This window comes from Sorex fumeus, unplaced genomic scaffold, assembly GCF_029834395.1.
Source record: "Sorex fumeus unplaced genomic scaffold, SorFum_2.1 ptg000067l, whole genome shotgun sequence".
NCBI classification, from domain to species: Eukaryota; Metazoa; Chordata; class Mammalia; order Eulipotyphla; family Soricidae; genus Sorex; species Sorex fumeus.
The window spans coordinates 3,075,904-3,095,456 of record NW_026606124.1 but is presented as its reverse complement, the minus strand read 5'-3'; the positions used below and the strand labels follow the sequence as shown (position 1 = coordinate 3,095,456).

At 60.7% G+C, this 19,553-nt stretch overlaps 1 protein-coding gene across 1 annotated transcript in view; it reads left to right on the top strand.

Annotated features, from left to right (window-relative positions):
* Positions 1 to 18,035, top strand: part of CCDC33 (coiled-coil domain containing 33) — a 94,191-nt gene extending 76,156 nt beyond the window's left edge. The window contains exons 14-23 of the mRNA XM_056128733.1: positions 8,820 to 8,851; positions 8,972 to 8,987; positions 13,061 to 13,196; positions 13,331 to 13,455; positions 13,675 to 13,806; positions 13,902 to 13,997; positions 15,566 to 15,718; positions 16,005 to 16,106; positions 16,553 to 16,642; positions 17,919 to 18,035. Of these exons, the coding sequence (XP_055984708.1) occupies positions 8,820 to 8,851; positions 8,972 to 8,987; positions 13,061 to 13,196; positions 13,331 to 13,455; positions 13,675 to 13,806; positions 13,902 to 13,997; positions 15,566 to 15,718; positions 16,005 to 16,106; positions 16,553 to 16,642; positions 17,919 to 18,035 (999 nt within the window). The remainder of the gene's footprint in view (positions 1 to 8,819; positions 8,852 to 8,971; positions 8,988 to 13,060; positions 13,197 to 13,330; positions 13,456 to 13,674; positions 13,807 to 13,901; positions 13,998 to 15,565; positions 15,719 to 16,004; positions 16,107 to 16,552; positions 16,643 to 17,918) is intronic.
* Positions 18,036 to 19,553: the final 1,518 nt, after the last annotated feature.

Below are 19,553 nucleotides of genomic sequence, written 5' to 3'. Positions count from 1 at the left end.
TGTTCATCCATCGGACACAGCTTCCTCATTCCTCCTCCTGCTTCAGCCACTGCACACGCCCCTTCCTCACTTCCTCAGCATCCTACCGACTCCTACGGACTCCCTTACGTCCCCGCCTGCAGTCCAGAGGGGGACGGGGGGGGGGGGGGGCTGCCTGAGGGCTTCCACCCCCGGTCGGGTCCTGTTCACCCCCTATCCTGTAGCCCTCTCCTCTAGAGTCACGTTTATTAGGGTCACAGCTCGGTCACATTTGTGTCCCCCACACCAGCACAGGACCTGGCCACAACAGAGCTGCCAGGCATCAGTGCTGGGTAGGACGGAGCCTGGGGTGGACCCTTGACCTGGCGCAGGGGATGGCGGCCCTCTATGGAAGTGTCGCCAGCTGCCCAGAAATAGAATCACGAGCTCTGAGGCGCATCAGGGCACATGCAGCCTTGGGGAGACCCTGAGACCCAGCTGGGCCCCTCTGAGCAGTGCCCAGCTGAGCCTGCCAGGTGCGGGCTGGGAGCAGGCTGCAGTGGAGGGGGCGGAATGACTCATGGTGCCCATGTGTCCCCGGCCCACGGCTGGCATTCTCGCCAAGAGAAGGTTTCAGAAACGGGGACCCAGCTCCCCTGGCACGTGTTGAGGCTCTGGCTGCCGGCGACTTGGGCCCCAACATGGTCCATGTGCGGAGATGCAGAACTCCGAGTTCCTCGCCCCCACCAGCTGGGCTAGAACAGGGCCCCCCCCTACCCCCACCAAGCAGCTTCTGGAAGAATGCAGCATGGGGGTCCAGAGTGTACGAGAGTGGGGTCCCCGAGCGCTTCAGTCTTCTCTGTCGAATGAAACCCCTCAGGAGCCAGGAACACTTTCCACTAGAGGGCCACCGCCCCCCCAGTCTAGGTTGGGGCCTGGGCCGACCTGGACAATGATAAGCTGAGGAAAAGTGGCCGCCGGTCCTTCTAGCCAAGGGCTGCTGAGCGGCAGAGGCTGTGGTGAGTCTGCAGAGAAGGTGGGTCAGCAGGGAGGGCTGAGACCAGCTCCCCAAAGCCTCGAGGCTGCAGGACATGCATGAGGAGCGGGGAGCGCCATGGGGCGGGGGGTGCTGCCTTTGGGGCTGGGGAGAGGGTGCCACTGACAAGCCCCCAGAGCATCTGTTCTAGCTGTGCTCCTTCTTCTCCCCCGGTCCATGCGGTGTCTGTCCTGCTTCCCGGGGGGCCCCAGAGGAATACACCCGGTCCTCATCTGGCATCTCTCCCCAGCTTGCTTAAAGGTGGTGATTTTTAGCACTTTTCCCACTGCATGTCCTGTCTGTTTGTCTGTCTGTCCAGATAGTTGAAAATCACTGCCGAGAACCCACCCACGAGGAAGCACCCATGCCAAGCCGACCTCACTGGGACATGGCCCTCTGGGGAGAACTGCCCCCCCTCCCCGGCACTTACCCCCAGTCGGAGTGTCCTGAGTGTTGTCTTCCTCCCCCACCAGCCCCTGGCTGCGCTGGAAGCCAGCCAGGTCTGGGCCTGGGCCCCCCCTCCCGCCCCCCGCCTCCGCGTGGTGCATTATTGATGGGGTTTCTAATTGTGCGTTTCCCAAAGTCTACAGGCCTTTGATGAAAAATTCATGGCGCGCCCGCGGATGGAGCAGGCTCAATCAATGGGCGGGCGGGCGGGAGGGTGAGCCGGGGAGCACTCAGGCCTCCCAGGCAGGGACAGGCAGGCGCAGTTGAGGGGCTGCACTCCGGCCTCCCCTTCATCCGACTGCTCACTGGACAGGAGAGCGCCTGCCCAAGCAGTGGCAGGCTGAGGGGCTGCTCAGGAAGGCCAGGCCACCCCCCACACACACCCCCAAATCCTGTATCCAGACACACTCATTTCCCCTCACCCCACACCCTGACACCCTCGTCCCCAAGGGACCCTCTGTGTGGCTCTGCTGTCCAGGGAAGCCACCTCATCTCAGGATGGAGTCTGGTTCCCTGGGGATCTTCAGCCTCGGGGCTCCTGGGTCGCAGGGACGCAGGTGCTCTCCCAGCCAGCTGCCAGGACTACTTAGAAGTCAGGCAGCGCCCGCCACCCTGGAGAGCAGGGAGCAAGATGCCACCCACCCTGCCCCCAGTCACGAACAGGAGTGGCACAGGTGCCTGGCACCCAGCTCTGAGCCGACTCGAGACTTCGTGTCTTCCCAGCATGCCCAGCTCAGACCCACACCACACAGGATGGTGTCCTGCTGTCCAGTTCCCCAACAGAGGAGCCCAGGCTGGGTTGGCTTATCATCACCCCCACGTTTTTTTTTCTTTCTGGGTCACACCCAGCGATGCACAGAGGTTACTCCTGGCTCATGCACTCAGGAATTACTCCTGGTGGTGCTCGGGGGACCATATGGGATGCCGGGAATCAAACTTGGGTCGACCACGTGCAAGGCAAACACCCCACCCACTGTGCTATCGCTCCAGCCCCCACCCCAACTTTCAAAACAAAAATCACTCCAGAGAGATAACCCGGGGGAGGCCTTGCACAAAGCTGACCCCGACCTGGTCCCCAGCACCAGTTATGGTCCCCGAGCTCTGCCAGGAGTGATCCCTGAGCACAGAGCCAAGGAGTAAGCCCTGAGCACCAAGGATGGGGCTCCCTAGAAATGAAAAACAAAGCTTACTCAGCAACCCTGGGAATCTACTTATGTAAACAAAGAGAAAACACCCCTAAATGCACCTCAGCTCCTACTTCCCACCTGGATTGTTCCAGTGACGCCCCTGGGGATGGACTCACCCACTCTGGGAAACGAGACCCTGCTAGAAAGGGGGGCCCTATGTCAGGGTCTCTGAACGGAGTGAGGGGCAGGTGAGCTGGTGGGGGTGGGGAGAGCACCCCTGTAGCGTGCCTGGGGGTACAGCCTGGCCTGCCCCGGGGAGTACAGGGCCCCCCATGGCCCGGAGCTTTTGTCATGGTTGTTTCTGCTCTGGGGTGGGGGTCACACCCGGCGGTGCTCACGGACTATTCCTGGCTGTGTGCTCAGGGGTCATTCCTGGTGGTCCTCAGGGCACTGTGTGCGGCTGACCCCCCTACTCCAGGCAGGCGCCTTACCCCCAGCCAGAGCCTTTGAAGCAGGCAGGCCCCTTCTCCCTGGTGTGTCCACCAGAGGCCAGTTGGGGGCCAGTGTGGCAGCCAGAGTTTCCTGCTGGACCTCCATCCGCTCATTAAACAGAACAAACGCAGGTGACTCTGTGACTCTACGAGGTGTCTTAGGCCCCGATTCAGGGTGTGAAAGGCTGAGAAAAAAGATTGGAACCGACCAGTGAAACCCCAGCTCTCGGGGAAAGGGCCCGGTCAGCCCCGCCGTGGCCTCGGCAGCTGTGTCTGGCTGGACTCTGCTCGGTGCCCATGTCCACTGCTGGACAGCCCCGCGGCGGCCTCCTAGCTGTGGCTGGATGCCCAGGTCAGCCCTCCCTGGCCGGTCAGCCCTCCCTGGCCTCGGCGGCTATGGCTGGACTCTGTGCCCGGCCCCGTTTCCAGGGGGTGGGCTGCCTTGTTTGGGTTTGTTTTTGCTTTGCTTCCCAGCGAGTTCCTTTTGAAAACATCCACCCATGTGTCTGCTGAACTAAAAGGAAAGGAATTCGTCCAGACCTTCAGGGAAACGGGGACAGCGGGGAGGGGACGGGGGGGCGGGGGTACGGGGCAGCCTCTGTTGCCCCATCACGGAGAGGGAAGCCTGGGTGAGAATCAAGTGGCAGAGGACGCTGGAGGGAGAGGGAGGGAGGGCCACGGTGAGGGGACGGGTGAGGGGACGCCACCGCCGCCGGGCCCCTGGCCCACCATCTCCATCACCTCCCGGGTTGCCCAGCCAAGCCTGACTTCACCGCCCCGGCCAGCGGCCTCCCAGTGTCCCAGGGGAAGGCCCGGCTGCTGCTTCCAGCTGGGCTCTGCAGCCAGGCAGAGGCTCTTGTTGTAGCAACAGGCCCCAGAGGCCTTGCAGGGAGCCAGGACTGCCAGCAGGGAGGATGGGGGAGCCAGCACCCCCACCGTCACAGGCTGCCCCCCAGGACACCCCCGGGCGCCTGCACCCCCGATCTGTGAGTCTGCCCCCACAGCCCCTGATGAGGGGCTGGGCTGGCCCGGCACCGAGCAAACAGTGCTGGGGTGTTGCCTGGCAATGCTCAGAGGCAGCCCCAGAACCTGGTGAGTGGGAGGCAGGGGGGGTACCCCTTCTCAGCCCCACCCCAGAACCACAAAGGGCCCTAGGAGACATGTGTCTTGCATGTCTGGCCTCTGAAAGGCCGCGCCCTCCATCCTGGAGAAGGGAGGCTGGCTGAGGTGCGGGCAGGGGAGGCGGGAGGCCACAACCCCCTAAGAGGAGACGCACCTGCCTCAGGCCAGGGGCTCCTGTGCGCTGGACATATCTCAGCCGGACCCCAGTTACCAAAGCATTTGTTCTTCCACGGTGGCAATAACCCATCCCCCCACCCCACCCCGGCAGGGACCACTCCAACTCACAGAGGACAAGCCACAGAGCCGGCAAGGGTCACACTGAACTGCAGTGACAGGTGCGGGCAGGGGCTGGGCCTGACTCGTGCAGGACCCCAGCACCCCACAGGGGCAGTCAGTGAGAGCCAGCTCTGACGGGGTGAGGGAGAGGGGTGAGGCGGGGGTCTGACCCCTCAGGACCTGCCCTGGGCATCTCTAGTCCAGGCCAGAAGCACAACCCCAAGGAGACATGACTGACTTCTGACCCTGGGGGGGCTTCCTGGCGGAGGGAAGGGATGCTGCAGGAAACGGGGCTGGGAGGGAGCCAGGAGCCAGACTGGAGGCTCAGAGGCCTGGGCTGGGGGCCAGGACCTGGGGGTGGGGACAGCTCCTTCCAGCACAGCCCCCCACTCTAATGCGGTTCAGCTCCCCGGGTGTGGCTCCCACAAGACTCAGCGTCTGTCTGTTCGGCAGGAGTTGGGGTCAGCCCTGCCTAGGTGCTGGCCTCTCTCCCTCTCCTGGCCTAAGCACAAGCGCTCCCAGGGTGGGCCACAGGGAGGAGACGGAAGGGGAGGGGAAAGGCCCTCCTTTTGTTTCTTGGCTGTAACCTTGGATGGAACAAAGAACAATCCCGGCAGCAAGCTTAAAGGCAGTGGCTGGCCGCTGACTGGCCGACTGGCTGGGCAGCTGGCTGGCTTTGTGGGGGAGCTGGGCTGGGGGGCTGGAGCCACTGGGCTTGGAAGCCCTCAAGAATGCGGGCAGAGGGGACCTTAGGCCAGGACAATAGGACAGTGGGCAGGGCGCTTGCCTTGCAGGCAGCCAACCCGGGTTCAAGAATTTGATCCCCGGCACCACAAATGATCCCATAAGCCCACCAGGCAGGAGTGATCCCTGAGCACAAAGCCAGGAGTCAGCCCTGAGCACCACTGGGTGTAATCCCAAAAAATGAAGAAAGAAAAGAAAAGCCGAACTTTTTTTCTGAACTGGTAGCTCTCACTTAACCTTGTTGTTGTTGTTTTAAAAAAAAGTGCGGGCAGAGAGGTGACCATGGGGGTTCATGGCTGCTCCAGGCCCCACCCCAGAGTGAGTCAGGGAGTGGAGGCAGGACCCCTGGAGGGATTAGTCTTGACCGCAAGCCCCGCCTAGGCCTTTGTCAGAGGCCTTAATGGGCAAGTCCCTAATTCCGAGTTCTGGCAGTGAGGAGGGGTGAAGGGCATGGGAAATGAAGGGCCCTTCCAATGGGGCATCTCTCGGTGGGGGCACTCTCAGGACTGCGGAGGGCAGCCCCTCCCTGTCAGCCCCCTGTCATCCCCCTGTCAGCCCCCTCCCTGTCAGCCCCCTGTCATCCCCCTGTCAGCCCCTCCTGCCCTGCACACAGCCCTACAGCTTTGAAGCGCCAGCCCCACAGGTGGCTCTCATCGAGGGGTCATCAGTGCCCAGGGGTGGCGGGGGTGGGGACAGTGAGCTGGACCTTGTGCGCGCACGTGAGTGTGTGTGTGTGTGTGTGTGTGTGTGTGTGTGTGTGTGTGTGTGTGTGTGTGTGTGTCTGGGCTGGAGCTGCAGAGTGAAGCCGTCCCATCCCACCCCTTCTGCCTGCCGCCTGCTTCTTTCTTGCTGCTGGAAACTGGGGCTTCTGTGGGGGGCTACTGCCCTCTGGTGGTCGCCAGGACAAATGCAGGGCAGGCGTCAAGGAATCTTGGGGAGCAGACGGGGATGACTGCCCAGAGAAAGGCTGTGTGTGTGGGGGGGGCACAGAGTGACCAGAGAAAGGCGGGTGGCAGAGTGACCAGGGGAAAAGGCTGGTGGCAGTGTGACAAAGGAAAGGCTGGGGGACAGAGTGACCAGGGAACGGGGGGGGGGGGGGGGCAGCAGAATGACAGAGAAAGGCTGGAGGGGGCAGAGTGACCAGGGGAAGGCGGGGGGAGGGGCGCAGAGTGACCACCCAGGAAGCCCTTGTCCCTGGTACTGTCTTCCGTCCACCACACAAGGCCTCTGGCCCGCACAGCGCCTGCTGCCAGGGCCTTCCCACTGGCCCCTGCTGCAGCCTGACCCCTCGCCCTGCCCATTTCCTGATTCCCCCGAAAGTCCTCTCTCCTCCACCCTGTGTCCTCAGTGACCTTGGTCCCTTCTCACCCCACTGACCTTGCCCCGACCCCCCACCCTGTCTGCTCCTCAGCATTTGAAGCCGTAGCCAAAGGTCATCTTGAAGCTCGCCTTTTTAATCCAAAAACCTGTGAATTTTGCACGGGAACCCACACGGGGAGACAGCTTTGAACGTGAACCTGAATCACCCAACTGTGTTGACACAAATGCCCAGGAGGAATGGAGACCTCGCCAGCCCCCAGAGCCTCAGAGCTGACATGCCTGGCTGTCACCTCCCAACCTGTAGGCTGTTGGCCTCACCAGAACTCTCACTGCAGGGCACTTCTCTGCTGGTATTGGCCGTTGCTTCCTGGTGCTTTTGCTTGGGGCAGGGCATGACTCATCCCCACCTTTGCTTGGTGCCGTGGCATTTTTCACTGCTGCATAATATTCTGCTATGGGACCACCTCGGCCCTGTCTGTCAAAAGTCCTCACTGTCCTACCAGTTTTGTTGGTGGGTTGGTTATCTCTCTCTGAAGTTCCAGGAATTGAACCTAGGACATCATAGAACGGAGTGGAATCAGACACATCACCAAGGAATGACAAGGCTATTACCAGCTCAGTTCACTTGTGCTTTTTCTTTTACAGGGGAAGAGTCCCAGACAGTGGCTTAGGGATTCCAGGGGCCTCCCCCGAGGCTATTCAGCCGACCAGGTCTGAGGGTGCAGTGCTGCTTAAGCCCTGTGTTTCCAGGGACCACCAGGGCCACCCAATGGTGCTCAGGGATGGGACCCCTCAAGGCAGGCACGCTCCTGACCCCTGCCCTTCTCCCAGGCTCTTGTCTCCAGACTTCACCCACCCCTGCCAGCTGCTCCCACCCACTTCTCTGACTGCTGCCCAAGACTTGAGGCTACCCTGGCACCCACCTCCCTGGTCCTCTCTTTTCCGTGTTCCCAGACTCTGGAACTTTCCTTCCCTCCAGGTCTGTGCTCACACCCAGGGGCTGCCCTCCTGACTGATCCCCCAGGCAGGGCAGAGCATCTCACATGCTCCCCTCCTCTCCTCCCCTGCCCTGTAGCCGGCTCCACCTGCCCCCTCATGGGCACCACCTCAGCAGGACCCCAACTTCTCCCTCTGCATCTGCCTTGTCCCCATTTATTCCCGGCACGCCTTTCTCTCCCTTGCCCCACCCCATCTGACCCCCCCCCATCCTGCCCTATCCAGCCCTGCATGGGCTCCTGTGCCCTGGGCCATCCCTCTAGACCTCAGTGTTCCTACACACATGTCCCCACCTCCCTGCATCAGCTTTGCCCCTCTGTGACCTGCAGGACAGTCTCAGCCTCTTCCTCTCAGCCCCGACCCCTGCCATATCCCCCGCCCCTGACACCCTGTGCTCCAGAGACCTACCCACAGAGCTCTTCCTCACACCTCCCCGACTTTGCGGTGGGTGTTCTCTGCCCAGAGATCCCTCTCATCACCCCAGGCAATGCCTAGTCACCCTCAAAGGTCAGCTCAGATTACCTCCTCCTGCAGAAAGCCTTCCTGGACTCCAGGCTGGGTTAAGAGCTTCTCCACGGGCCCCTCTATCAACTAGCACTTCCTGCCATCTCAGTATGGACAAGAGACGCCAACTGCAGGGGAGAACGGGCAGAGAGTGGGTGGTGCTCAGCAACTGTTGGTTGACTGGGTGTTTGCTTAGCTGCTTCCGAGCTGCATCAGGGCATAGGTGGCCGCCAGCCTCACTCCTCTGTCAGTCCAGCAGGGCACATGGCTCCTGTGGTCAGCACGGCTGTGGCAGCAGCCATGGGTCTTTCTGATGTCCCTGCGGGCCAGCAGCATCAGAGCCACCATAAGGACTTAGCACAGGAGGAGGGAAGGGGAGACCAAGGGTGAGAATCACTCTCCACCCCTTCCAGGGCGAGGAGCGGGAGACGGGCTGGGTAGGAGGAAGTGAGGCGTGGGGCTCTGTGCCTGCTTCCCAGGGGGCTTCAGAAGAGCAGCCCAGAGGGCCGTCCAAAGAACAACCCCGGCCAGAGAGAGAGAGTTCCAGGGAGAAGGCATGGGTTGTGTGAAAAACAGACCCGGGTTCAGATCCCAGAGTCCCATAGGGTCCCCTGAGCACTGTCAGGAGTCACTCCTGAGCACAGAGCCACAAATAATCCCTGAGCACCTCCAGGTGTGCCGCCCCCAATTATCTTTTGTTAAGGTGCTGGTGGTGCTGGGCTGGGGCCACACCGGGAGACATTTGGGGGGCCCACGAGTGCAGAGCATCAGAAGGGCCGGATGCAGGCATGGGTGAAGGCAGAGGAGGAGCAAAAGCCGGTACCTCCACTGTCGCAGCAGAATCCAGGTTCTGCGGGGGGGTGGGGTTGGCATGCATAGCAGCCCCCACCCCCCACAGACTGGGGCCCGGGGAGGGCAGGCGGGGCCGAGGACTCTGTCGCTATCTCAAGGCTGGATCATGACGCAGCGCGTGGCCATGAGGGGAGCCAGGCCCAGGCTGCGGACACAGGTCAGGGCTGAGTGGGGGTGCACACTGGGGCTCCCCGGGCGCCTGGACGGGGAACAGGGCAGGGTAGAGACTGAGCACGGCCAGCACCTGCCTTGGGGAGAGCTCACCCCCAGGAGCAGCCGGGCTGGAGAGGTCCTGGTGGAAACCCCAGGAAGGTGGCATTTCTCCAGGGGGTGACGTGGTGGTCCCTTGCTCAGGGGCCACACCCTCCTGTCCCCCTCACTCTGGCTCCGCCTCTTGGTCTGGAGGAGGAAGCTTCAAGTAGTGTGTCCTGCCCACCCTGGGGGTGCCAGACACGACAGACAGTGGAGTCATAGAAAGGACAAATCCTCAATGAGAAGAGGGGGTGAGCAGAACTCTTTCCAGGGGCCAGTGCCCCCATCTCCTGGTATGCATCTGCACCTGGGCACATGCACTCTCACACTCTTGGGCTTAAGTTTGCTTGTTTTGGAAGAAAATTTCTAATGGAATCATATGGCAGGGGCTGCTCTCCACACTTGTTCCATGTGGTTTATGTGGCTGATGGCTTTGCATCTTTTTTACTGCTGTATAGTATTCCACCATCTGTCTTGCTAGGAACACCATACCATCAGGCTTTTATTGTGAGGGCCTGTGTGTTGTTTCCTATTTGCGATCATTACCAATCTTATATTGGCTGGAGCGATAGCACAGCGGGTAGGGCGTTTGCCTTGCATGCAGCCAACGTGGCCGACCCGAGTTCGATTCCTCCGCCCCTCTCGGAGAGCCCGGCAAGCTACCGAGAGCATCTTGCCCATATGGCAAAGCCTGGCAATGTATTCGAATACCCGTGATGTATTCAATATGCCAAACACAGTAACAACAAGTCTCACGAAGGAGATATTACTGGGCCCGCTCAAGCAAATTGATGAACCAATCTTGTAGGGGCAGGGAGTGTGCACCTGCTGTTCCATCCTCTCATACCAGCATGTTGACTGGGTCAATGTGCTCAGGAGAGAAGTGCTGGTCTGTAAACTCTACTTGTGTGCCCAGTAACCTAAGTTGTTCTCCAAAACAGTGGGTACACTGACAGTTCCTCCCCACGCCACAACCACTAAGTGTCCACGTATCCCACATCCAACATGGGGATGTCAGGACTGTTTTGCATTTGTTTTGGTCATTCCAGTGAGTTTAAGGTAGTACCCTTGGGATTTTAGTGGCTGATGGTGGCGGGAAGGGTTCATACTGGCTTTATTTGTTCAAGAGGCTCTTTAGATCTCTTACTCTTTAATCTATCGGTGCCCTGTCTTGACTTTGAGAACTTATCTTGCTCTGTAAGTAAGATTAAATTTAAGATAAGTTCTCTTACTCTTGTATTTATCAATCTGGAGGTGGTGTCTTACTCTCTGGCTATGAGTCCATCTGCATGCTGTAAGTTTCTTTGCCCTGTGTGGCCTTGCCCACTCAGTTCTTACTGCCATTTTTTGTTTGTTTGTTTGTTTTTGGTTATTGTTTTTTTGGGGGGGCACACCCGTTGATGCCCAGGGGTTACTTCCAGCTCTGCACTCAGGAATTATTCCTGGTGATGTTCAGGGGACCAAATGGGATGCTAGAGATCGAACCCAGGTTGGATGACTCCTGGCAGTGCTCGGGGACCCTCTGGGATGCCAGAGATTAAACCAAGGGCAGCTGTGTGCAAGGCAAGAACTTTTCACTCTCTCTCCAACCCCAGGTTTGGATTATCGCATACCAACCATACACCTATGATTGGTACAGGGACGCCTTCTCAGAAGAAGTGCAAATGTTAGGACCAATGACTAAACAGGAGGTGAGGCGCTTACCTGGCTTATGAGCACAGAGCCAGGGTCAGCCCTTGAGTACCCACAGGTGTGTCTCAACCCCCACAGTCCCAACAGAAGGTAAAAACTAGAGATGAGACAAGTGTCCCTTTCCTTCCCCAAACTCAGCAGGGGCCACTGTCCCTACACACACACACACACACACACACACACACACACACACACACACATACCTGCTGTAGATGGGCTCATAATTTAGCATGCAATTTTTAAAATTTAATGTCGCTAGACAACTCCCTGTTATCAGGGCAATTAAATGTAAATCACATGTCGTAAATACTGCCTCATTTCAGAGACTAAGTTAAGATGCAAACTGAGTTGCAGTGAACTTCCTTGACCCGGTTTTCTTGGATGTGTGTGAATGCATGTGTGTGTCTATGCGTGCGAGAGAGAGTGTGTGTGTGCGCGCGCGTGTGTGCATGTGTGTGAGTGGGCATGTGTGTGTGCATACATGTATTGTGCGCTTGCGAGTGTGTATACGCGCACGTGTGTGTATGTTTGTGTGTGTGCGTGTGAGCATGCGTGTGCATTTGCGTGAGTGTGTGTTTGCGTGTGTGTGCATTGTGTGTGTGTGTGTGTGTGTGTGTGTGTTTCTTTAGGTCACAAGGGAAGCAAAGACACCCATGTGATCTCTGCTGACGATGCTCAGAGCAGAGCTGGAGCCCAGACGGAGAGGCTGGAAAGGAAAGGAGGAGTTTCCCTTTTCCCAATATCATCGTGTCCCTCTTGACTGTCTGCTGGGTGTCTCAAGCCCTGCAGGCGGGGCGCACTGCCAAGGTGAAACTCTGGGCACAGCATGGAAAGTAGAAGCCAGGAGGCTCAGCGGGGAAACAACAGGCGGGAGAGGAAGGGTTCTGAGCTGATGAACGTGGCCCTCCAACAGAACGAGGCAGGGGTGCGGGGACACGCTCCAGCCCCCAGCACCCCCCCCTCCTCCCAGGAGGGCCTGAGGCTCATTGAGGGAAGCGCTTGTCCTGGCGCACTCATGCCAGGGCCCTATGTGGTCCAGGCTGAGCATCCCAGGAGCTGAGCCCTTGGGAGGGACGCCAGACGGGCAGGTGTGCAGAGACAGAGCCTGCAGCCGGGCAGAGTCTGGGCTGTCAGGATGGAGCGGCACTGGCACCAGTAGGCAGAAGGCAGGTGACAAGTGGTGAGTGCGGAGCTCCCGCTGCCCGCCCCTCCCTGGCACGCAGTGGCCCTCTGGGCAGCAGGTCGGAGGAGTGACTGGGAACCTGGCCACAGCTCAGCACAGCCCCCGGCCGGACTTGTTCTTCCTGAGGTTCTGAGGGGCTTGTGGGGAGCCCAGGAGCATCTCCCAGCCAACAAGGCTCGACAGCACCCCGCTAGTCCGCACTCCCCTGCTCATGGGCCGTGCCGGGACCTTCGGGTCCTCTTAGCTTCTTCACTGCTTCGACTTGAGGCAGTCCCGTGACAAGCATTTCCATTTATCACAAATGTGGAATGTTCCCTGCATACCTGTGGGCGGCGGGAAACTCACCCAGCTGAGGTCACACTGACAGTCCTCCTGGGTCACCAGCTTTCACCCCGTCTTGCCATGGGTGATGGTTCCACCCACAGGGGCGCGGGGCGGGACGGCACCACCATGACACGCAGGTCCCAGCACTGCCCCTCGCTCCTCCCCTTCCCAGTTCTCGCCTGTCTCTCCCTGGTTCTGGGGTGCCCAGATGGGGAGATGGCGGTGCTGCTGTGTGCAGAGGTGCATCGGGAGGATTCGAGGTGAGGGAGCCCCTTGACCTGGGAGCCCCCACTGCTTAGACGCTTGAGCCCCCCTCCTGAGTGTCGGCACTGGTCTCCTGTCCTCACCTCCAAGGCCTGGGTCAGCCCCCGGGCTCTCGGGGATGTTTCCTGACAGTCTGGAGAAGGCAGAAAGGATGGGGGGCAGAGAAGGGTGGGAAGGAGGCAGGAAAGAGCTTGGTGGAGTTCCAGCCCTGGGCCTGCCCCCCACCCCACGGACCTTCCTTCTGTCCCTTTGGGGATTTCTCCCCAGCATCTGAGCCCTGGGTCCCCCGAGTCAGAGGAGCAGAAACGAGGCCCCAGAAAGGCCTCCTGAGCTCAGCGATGCTGTCCCCGGGCGGGAGGGGAGGGCTGCGCCTGCCGGTCACAACCGAGGGCTCCCCTGCTCGTGGACCATTGGGCGGTGGGGGGCGAGGGGGGTCCCAGCAGCACGAACCCAGCCTGGCTGGGGTCCACAGGATCTGCAGAACTGCCGCCGGGCTCTGCGGCGAATGGCCGAGGACATTCTGTTCCTGCGGAAGCGCGTGAGCTCGCTGGAGGCCGAGAACCAGCTGCTGCGTAACTGCCGGGCCGAGACTCGGGCGGACGAGGACAGCGACAACGAGGACCTGGGTGAGGGCACGGGGGCCGCGCTGCTGCCCAGGGCTGCGAGGGGTGGAGACCAAAGAGCCCAGCGCCCGTGAGCCCCCCCGGAGACACTCCTCTCCTCCCCTGCATGATGCTGGGAGCTGGGCTCAGCCCCTGTACCCTGCCTCCCAACTCAGATTCCCTGCGGCAGAAGCTGCTTCAGAGAGAGCTGGACACCCAGAAACTGAGGGACAAGGTGCAGCATCTTCAGAACGAGCTGATTCGAGTGAGCTGGGCTCGGGGGACGGGGGAGAGCACAGAGCATGGGGGGGGGGGGGGTGAGGGGGAGGAGTCGGGGGTGCAGAAGAGACTCTGGGGGTAGAAAGGCGAGAACATAGGGGGAGAGGTATTCGGCACAGTGGCTTGTGGTGGACTCCAGGGTCAAGGGCGATGGCCAGATAGCTCGTCTGGCCCCCGCCCTGCCCCTTCTCCCCGGCCGCCCCAGAAGAATGACCGGGAGAAGGAGCTGATCCTCCAGAACCAGGCGGGCCAGGCCCAGGACGGGACACTGAGGCAGTTCCAGGGCAAGCTGCGGAAGGTGAAGGCACTTGAGCAGACGGTGCGGCACCAGGAGCAGGCAGGTGGAGGGGCTCGGCCCGGCTCACCCCGGGGACGGTGTGGAGAACCCCACCTCACTGCCAGCCCCGCCTCTCTGCCTGACCGACCCCTCAGGTGATCCAGAAAATGGAGCAAGTGCTGGAGGGCAGACTGCAGCAGGAGGCTCAGCAGAACAGGCCTCAGGGCAAGCCCACCCTGGGTGAGTCTGCTGCCCCCCGCCATCCCCCGGCCCTCTGCTCTCCCTGCCTGCCAGGAGCCTGCCAGGTGCAAGAGAACCTTCCAGGGGCAGGAGAGAGAGAATAGAGGCCAACACTAGTCTGATTATGGGCACCCCTAGGAACCCCCCAAACCTCACCAAGAATGAGCCCCCAGCACAGAGCCAGGAGTGAGCCCCCCAACAACTGAGCCAAGAGGGAGCCCCAAGCACTGAGCCAGAAGTGAGCACCGAGCGCTGAGCCAGGAGTGAGCCCCAAGCACAGAGCAGGAGTCATCCCCGAGCACAGAGCCAGGAGTGAGCCCCAAGCACAGAGCAGGAGTCATCCCCGAGCACAGAGCCAGGAGTGAGCACCGAGCACAGAGCCAGAAGTGAGCCCCGAGCACAGAGCCAGGATTGAGCCCCAAGCACTGAGCCAGGAGTCATCCCCGAGCACAGAGCCAGGAGTGAGCCCTGAGCACTGAGCCAGAAGTCATCCCTGAGCACAGAGCCAGAAGTGAGCCCTGAGCACAGAGCCAGGATTGAGCCCCAAGCACTGAGCCAGGAGTCATCCCCGAGCACAGAGCCAGGAGTGAGCCCTGAGCACTGAGCCAGGAGTGAGCCCCAAGCACTGAGCCAGGAGTGAGCCCCAAGCACAGAGCCAGGAGTGAGTCCTGAGGACTGAACCAGGAATCATTCCCGAGCACAGAGCCAGGAGTGAGCCCCGAGGACTGAGACAGGAGTCATCCCCGAGCACTGAGCCAGGAGTGAGCCCCAAGCACAGAGCCAGGAGTGACTCCTGAGGACTGAGCCAGGAATCATTCCCAAGCAGTGAGCCATGAGTCATCCCCGAGCACAGAGCCAGGAGTCATCCCTGAGCACAGAGCCAGGGGTCATCCCCAAGCACTGAGCCAAGAGTCATCCCGGAGCACTGAGCAGGAGTGAGCACTGAGCCAGGAGTGAGTCCCAAGCACAGAGCCAGGAGTCGTCCCTAAGCACTGAGCAGGGGTGAGCCGGAGCTCCGTCACGGGTGGCCCCTCCAACAGTGGCAGAGGACACTACGCCTCCACTCATTCAGACCCCGAGCATTCCCAGGGCCCCCCTCCATGCAGCCCTGCAAGTGAGCCAGGCTAGGAGGCCGCTGGACCTTCGGGGAAAGGCCGCACAGGCTGAGAGAAGCAGAGAGGATGACTGCCCCGTCCTTAACGCCCACACTCCACGCGTCTCCGTTCCCCGCCCCGCAGACAAGGTGCTGCTGTGAAAACGCGGTGTCTCTCTCCCCTGGGTTAGCCAGCCCAGGCTAGAGCTGCCCATCAGAGGGGACCCCGGGGACAGGCCAGAAGCAGGGGACACTCTAGGCTCAGCTCCAGCGCGTGTCCGAGGCCAGAGGGGAGCGGCTGGAGCAGGCGGGGCGAAGGCCCAGGGCGAAGAGACAGGCCGCAGAGGGCAGAGGGCTGGGACAGAGCCAGGCGCCGGGGCAGGGCAGTGATTCTGGGGAGCCCGGGAGCCTGGAAGGAGCAGAGGAGGGCAGAGCAGGCCGGGACGTGGGCGTGGACACGGCAGGCCACGTGTGGCGCCATCACAGCCTTCCCTGTCCCCTTACTCAGCCCGTCCCACAGCCGACAACCAGCCTCCGGACGCTTACTCGGTGCTGATGGCAGAAAACGCGCGTCTGCGGGCCGAGCTGGACAAGGGCAGCCGCTCGGCCCCCATCATCCTGCAGCAGCAGGCGCTGCCGGTAAGAGCCGCGGCCCACCCAGATGAAGACGAGACGAAGCTGGGCTTCCCCGGGGCCAGGCCACCGTCCGCTCTCCACCCCGCTTGGCACCCTCTCCGCTGCCCAGAACCTCACCTGGGTCCTCGCCTAGAGTCTGGGGAGAAAACCCCGCACTGGCCTTACCCCGAGCCTGACCTCCGTGGCCAGCCGGCTCCACCCTGCTCGACTCCACGTGGGCCCTCCAGCACCCAGCCCGGCGTGTTTCCTGGGTTCCAGGCCACCTTGGAGAGCCCTTTCCCCATGCCAGGTGGACCCCGGGGAGTTGGGAGCAGGAGGCGATCAGGCACAGAGGCCGAGAAACGTGGATGCCCGAGGCCACCCCTGGGGCACAGAGACCCGGCCCGCACAGGTGGGTGCCCCGCTCCCTCCCCAGGTGGGCACAGGTGCCCCTGCTTCATGCAAACCTGAAGGCAGATGCCTTGGAAGAGGGTCCGGGACGCAGGGAAGCTGTTCTCTGCACCCAGGAGGTGAGTGGTTTGAAAGCCCACCCCAGCCTGGATGTGAGGCCAGGGCGCCCCACGGGGACTCACTTTGCAAGGATGCCCCGTTCCGGATTCCTTCCTGGGCACCCGAAAGTGCCGCCCAGAGCCTTTCGTATGAACTAACCATGTGTGAGATCTTCCTGCACCTCCAAATTGGGGGAGCAGTGCCAGGATAAAAATACACACCATGGCAGGGACCACCCGGGCATGAGGCCCAGCTGGTCTGAGCAGGGACAGATGCGGGTGACAGGGCGCTGGGTGCAGGAGACAGACAAGGCCCAGGGGTGGTGGTGAGTGTTCGCCGTCCCCACAGGATCTCCTCGGCTCGTCGTCGTCAGACAAGCTTAGCCTCATGGCCAAGCTGGAACAAGCTCAGAGCCGCATCCTGTCCCTGGAGAGCCAGGTGGGTGTGCCGGGGGTCCTGAGTGAGGGGCTCGCCAGGGGCCAATGACAGGGCTTGGGATTCCTGTGGACAGACTCAGGGTTCAATGAGGGACAGACTCAGAGTTCTGTGAGAGACAGACTCGGGGTTTAGTATGTGACAGACTTGGGATTCTGTGAGGGACAGTCTCAGGGTTCAGTGTAAGACAGACACAGAGTTCATTGTGGGACAGACTCAGGGTCCAGAGAGGAACAGACTCAGGGTTCTGTGAGAGACAGACTCGGGGTTCTGTGAGGAACAGACTCGGGGTTCTGTGAGGAACAGACTCAGGGTTCTGTGAGGGACAGACTCAGGGTTCTGTGAGGAACAGACTCGGGGTTCTGTGAGGAACAGACTCAGGGTTCTGTGAGGGACAGACTCAGGGTTCTGTGAGGAAAAGACTCGGGATTCTGTGAGGAACAGACTCAGGGTTCTGTGAGGGACAGACTCGGGGTTCTGTGAGGAACAGACTCAGGGTTCTGTGAGGGACAGACTCGGGGTTCTGTGAGGAACAGACTCGGGGTTCTGTGAGGGACAGACTCAGGGTCCAGAGAGGGACAGACTCAGGGTTCTGTGAGGGACAGACTCGGGATTCTGTGAGGAACAGACTCAGGGTTCTGTGCAGGACAGACTCGGGGTTCTGTGAGGAACAGACTCGGGATTCTATGAGGGACAGACTCAGGGTTCTGTGAGGAACAGACTCGGGGTTCAACGAGGGACAGGCTCAGGGTTCTGTGAGGGACAGAGTTGGGTTTCAGTGTACAATAGACTCAGGGTTCTGTGAGGAAAAGACTCGGGGTTCTGTGAGGGACAGACTCAGGGTTCTGTGAGGAACAGACTCGGGGTTCAGTGAGGGACAGGCTCAGGGTTCTGTGAGGAACAGACTCGGGATTCTATGAGGGACAGACTCAGGGTTCTGTGAGGAAAAGATTCGGGGTTCTGTGAGGGACAGACTCGGGGTTCAACGAGGGACAGGCTCAGGGTTCTGTGAGGGACAGAGTTGGGGTTCAGTGTACAATAGACTCGGGGTTCTGTGAGGGACTGACTCATGGTTCATTGAGGTTCAGGTCTGTACACTGTTGCACCCAAGTAGGTAAATACTTGGTCCCTGTCCATGCACCCGTACTCCTTGTTCCCCTGCTCCCTGGAATGGGTGCCCGCAGGTCTGGCCTTTCTCCTCCCTCCCAGAGCACGAGGGCCCGGGCACCCTTTCCTTGGGGTCGACCCTGCACTCACCAGCTCCCATGCACCCTCACAGCTTGAGAACTCTGCTCGTCACTGGGCGCGAGAGAAGCAGGACTTGGCCACGCGGATGCAGGAGCAGGAGTACGGCTTGAAGCACCCTGCAAGGTCCATCCACACTGACCTGCAGTGAGTCAGCCTTCGGGGGAGCCCCTCCGGGTTCAGGGGCAGGCTGGCCCTCCCGCTCCCTGCAGGAGCCTCGCCCCAGAGGGTCAGAGAGGCGGGCTCAGACACCCCAAGGCCAGTGCCCTTGGCCCTCCTCTGTCCCGCTGACCTGGGGCCAAAACCGACCCAGCTCACGCACCATGGGATGATGGCACCCAGGGCGGCGGCGGCGGGTGGATGCTGCTGCCGTGGGGACCTTTCTCCATTTTCTGGCCTTGGCTATGCTTATGGCTGCCCGGCTCCTGGCCTCTCACGGGACTCGACATCCTCACGCTTTGAACCCCACATTCTCACTCTGTACCCCACATGCTCCACACACATGCAGTAACCCACGTTCTCACACTGTACCCCACATGCTCCCTCTACACACTGCATTCCACAATCTCCCCCACATATGCTATACCCCAAATTCTCACACACATTGTACCCCACACTCTCCCTCCCCAGCTCGTCATCTTGGAGAACCCTCAGCCCATGGGGTTGGATTCTTCCAAACACAGCATGCCGGGCAAGGTGCATCCGAATGGGAAGCCGCTGGGTTCCGGGGCAAGTTCACCTCTCCTTGCTTTGTACCTGCAGAATCCCCTGAGTCACCCCAAGACTAGACGCCGCCCTGAAGCTGGAGCCCTTGATGTCTGCCCTTGAACCACCTCAAGCCTGCACATGTCCGGATCAGAGTCCTGGAGGGTTCCCTCTGTGTGTGCTGGGATCTCACCAATTCCCCAAAACATGATTGCATCCAAGGCTGTTGTTCATTGGCCTCTTTCCAGAGCAGGGGGCAGGGCTGTCTGTGGACCCCCTGCTACCTCCCCCAGGCCCTGCTATGGGCCGGGGCTCGCTCCCCTCAGCAGTCCCACACCTACCACCTCCCCAGCAGTGACAGCTTGGGAGGGCCGAGAGCAGACCCAAGACCCACTCCGCTCTGTAGACGTGAGTGGGTTGGGACTTCCCACCTGTCCCCCGGCGCCCAGCAGATCGGAAATCTCTTCCTTCCAGTTTGGCCTTCCAGTTTCTGGGGAGGCTGAGGTTGAAGACTGTCTGTGGCAGTCGGACATCGTGTCAGAGTGAAATGCTCCCATGAACCAGGGTTAGGCTGGGCAGGGTCCAAGAGACAAGCAAAGCAGACGGGGCCCGGGGGAGGGAGCCCCCCAGTGGACAGCGGGGAGGCTGCACGCCTGGATTCTGGCTCCCAGCCCGCAGGGCGAGCCCAGGACCCTCTGATACCCTCTCTGGGAGCCCAGGCAGAGCTTAATGTTTTCTGACTGCAGCTACACGCTTCCCAGCTCCCGAGCTCCGAGTCAAAGCTCCGACTCCGGCCTGGGAAAAAAAAGCAAGGAAGCGGCAAGAGGAGAGAAAGACAAGAAGGAAGAGGATTGTGGGGAGGGGCAAAGCAGAGAAGCTCCTAGAATGATTTCAAAGGCTGGGAGAGGGCTCGGTGGACTCAAGCAAAAGCACTTGAGGACTCCCCATTTCCATGCAGGACTCC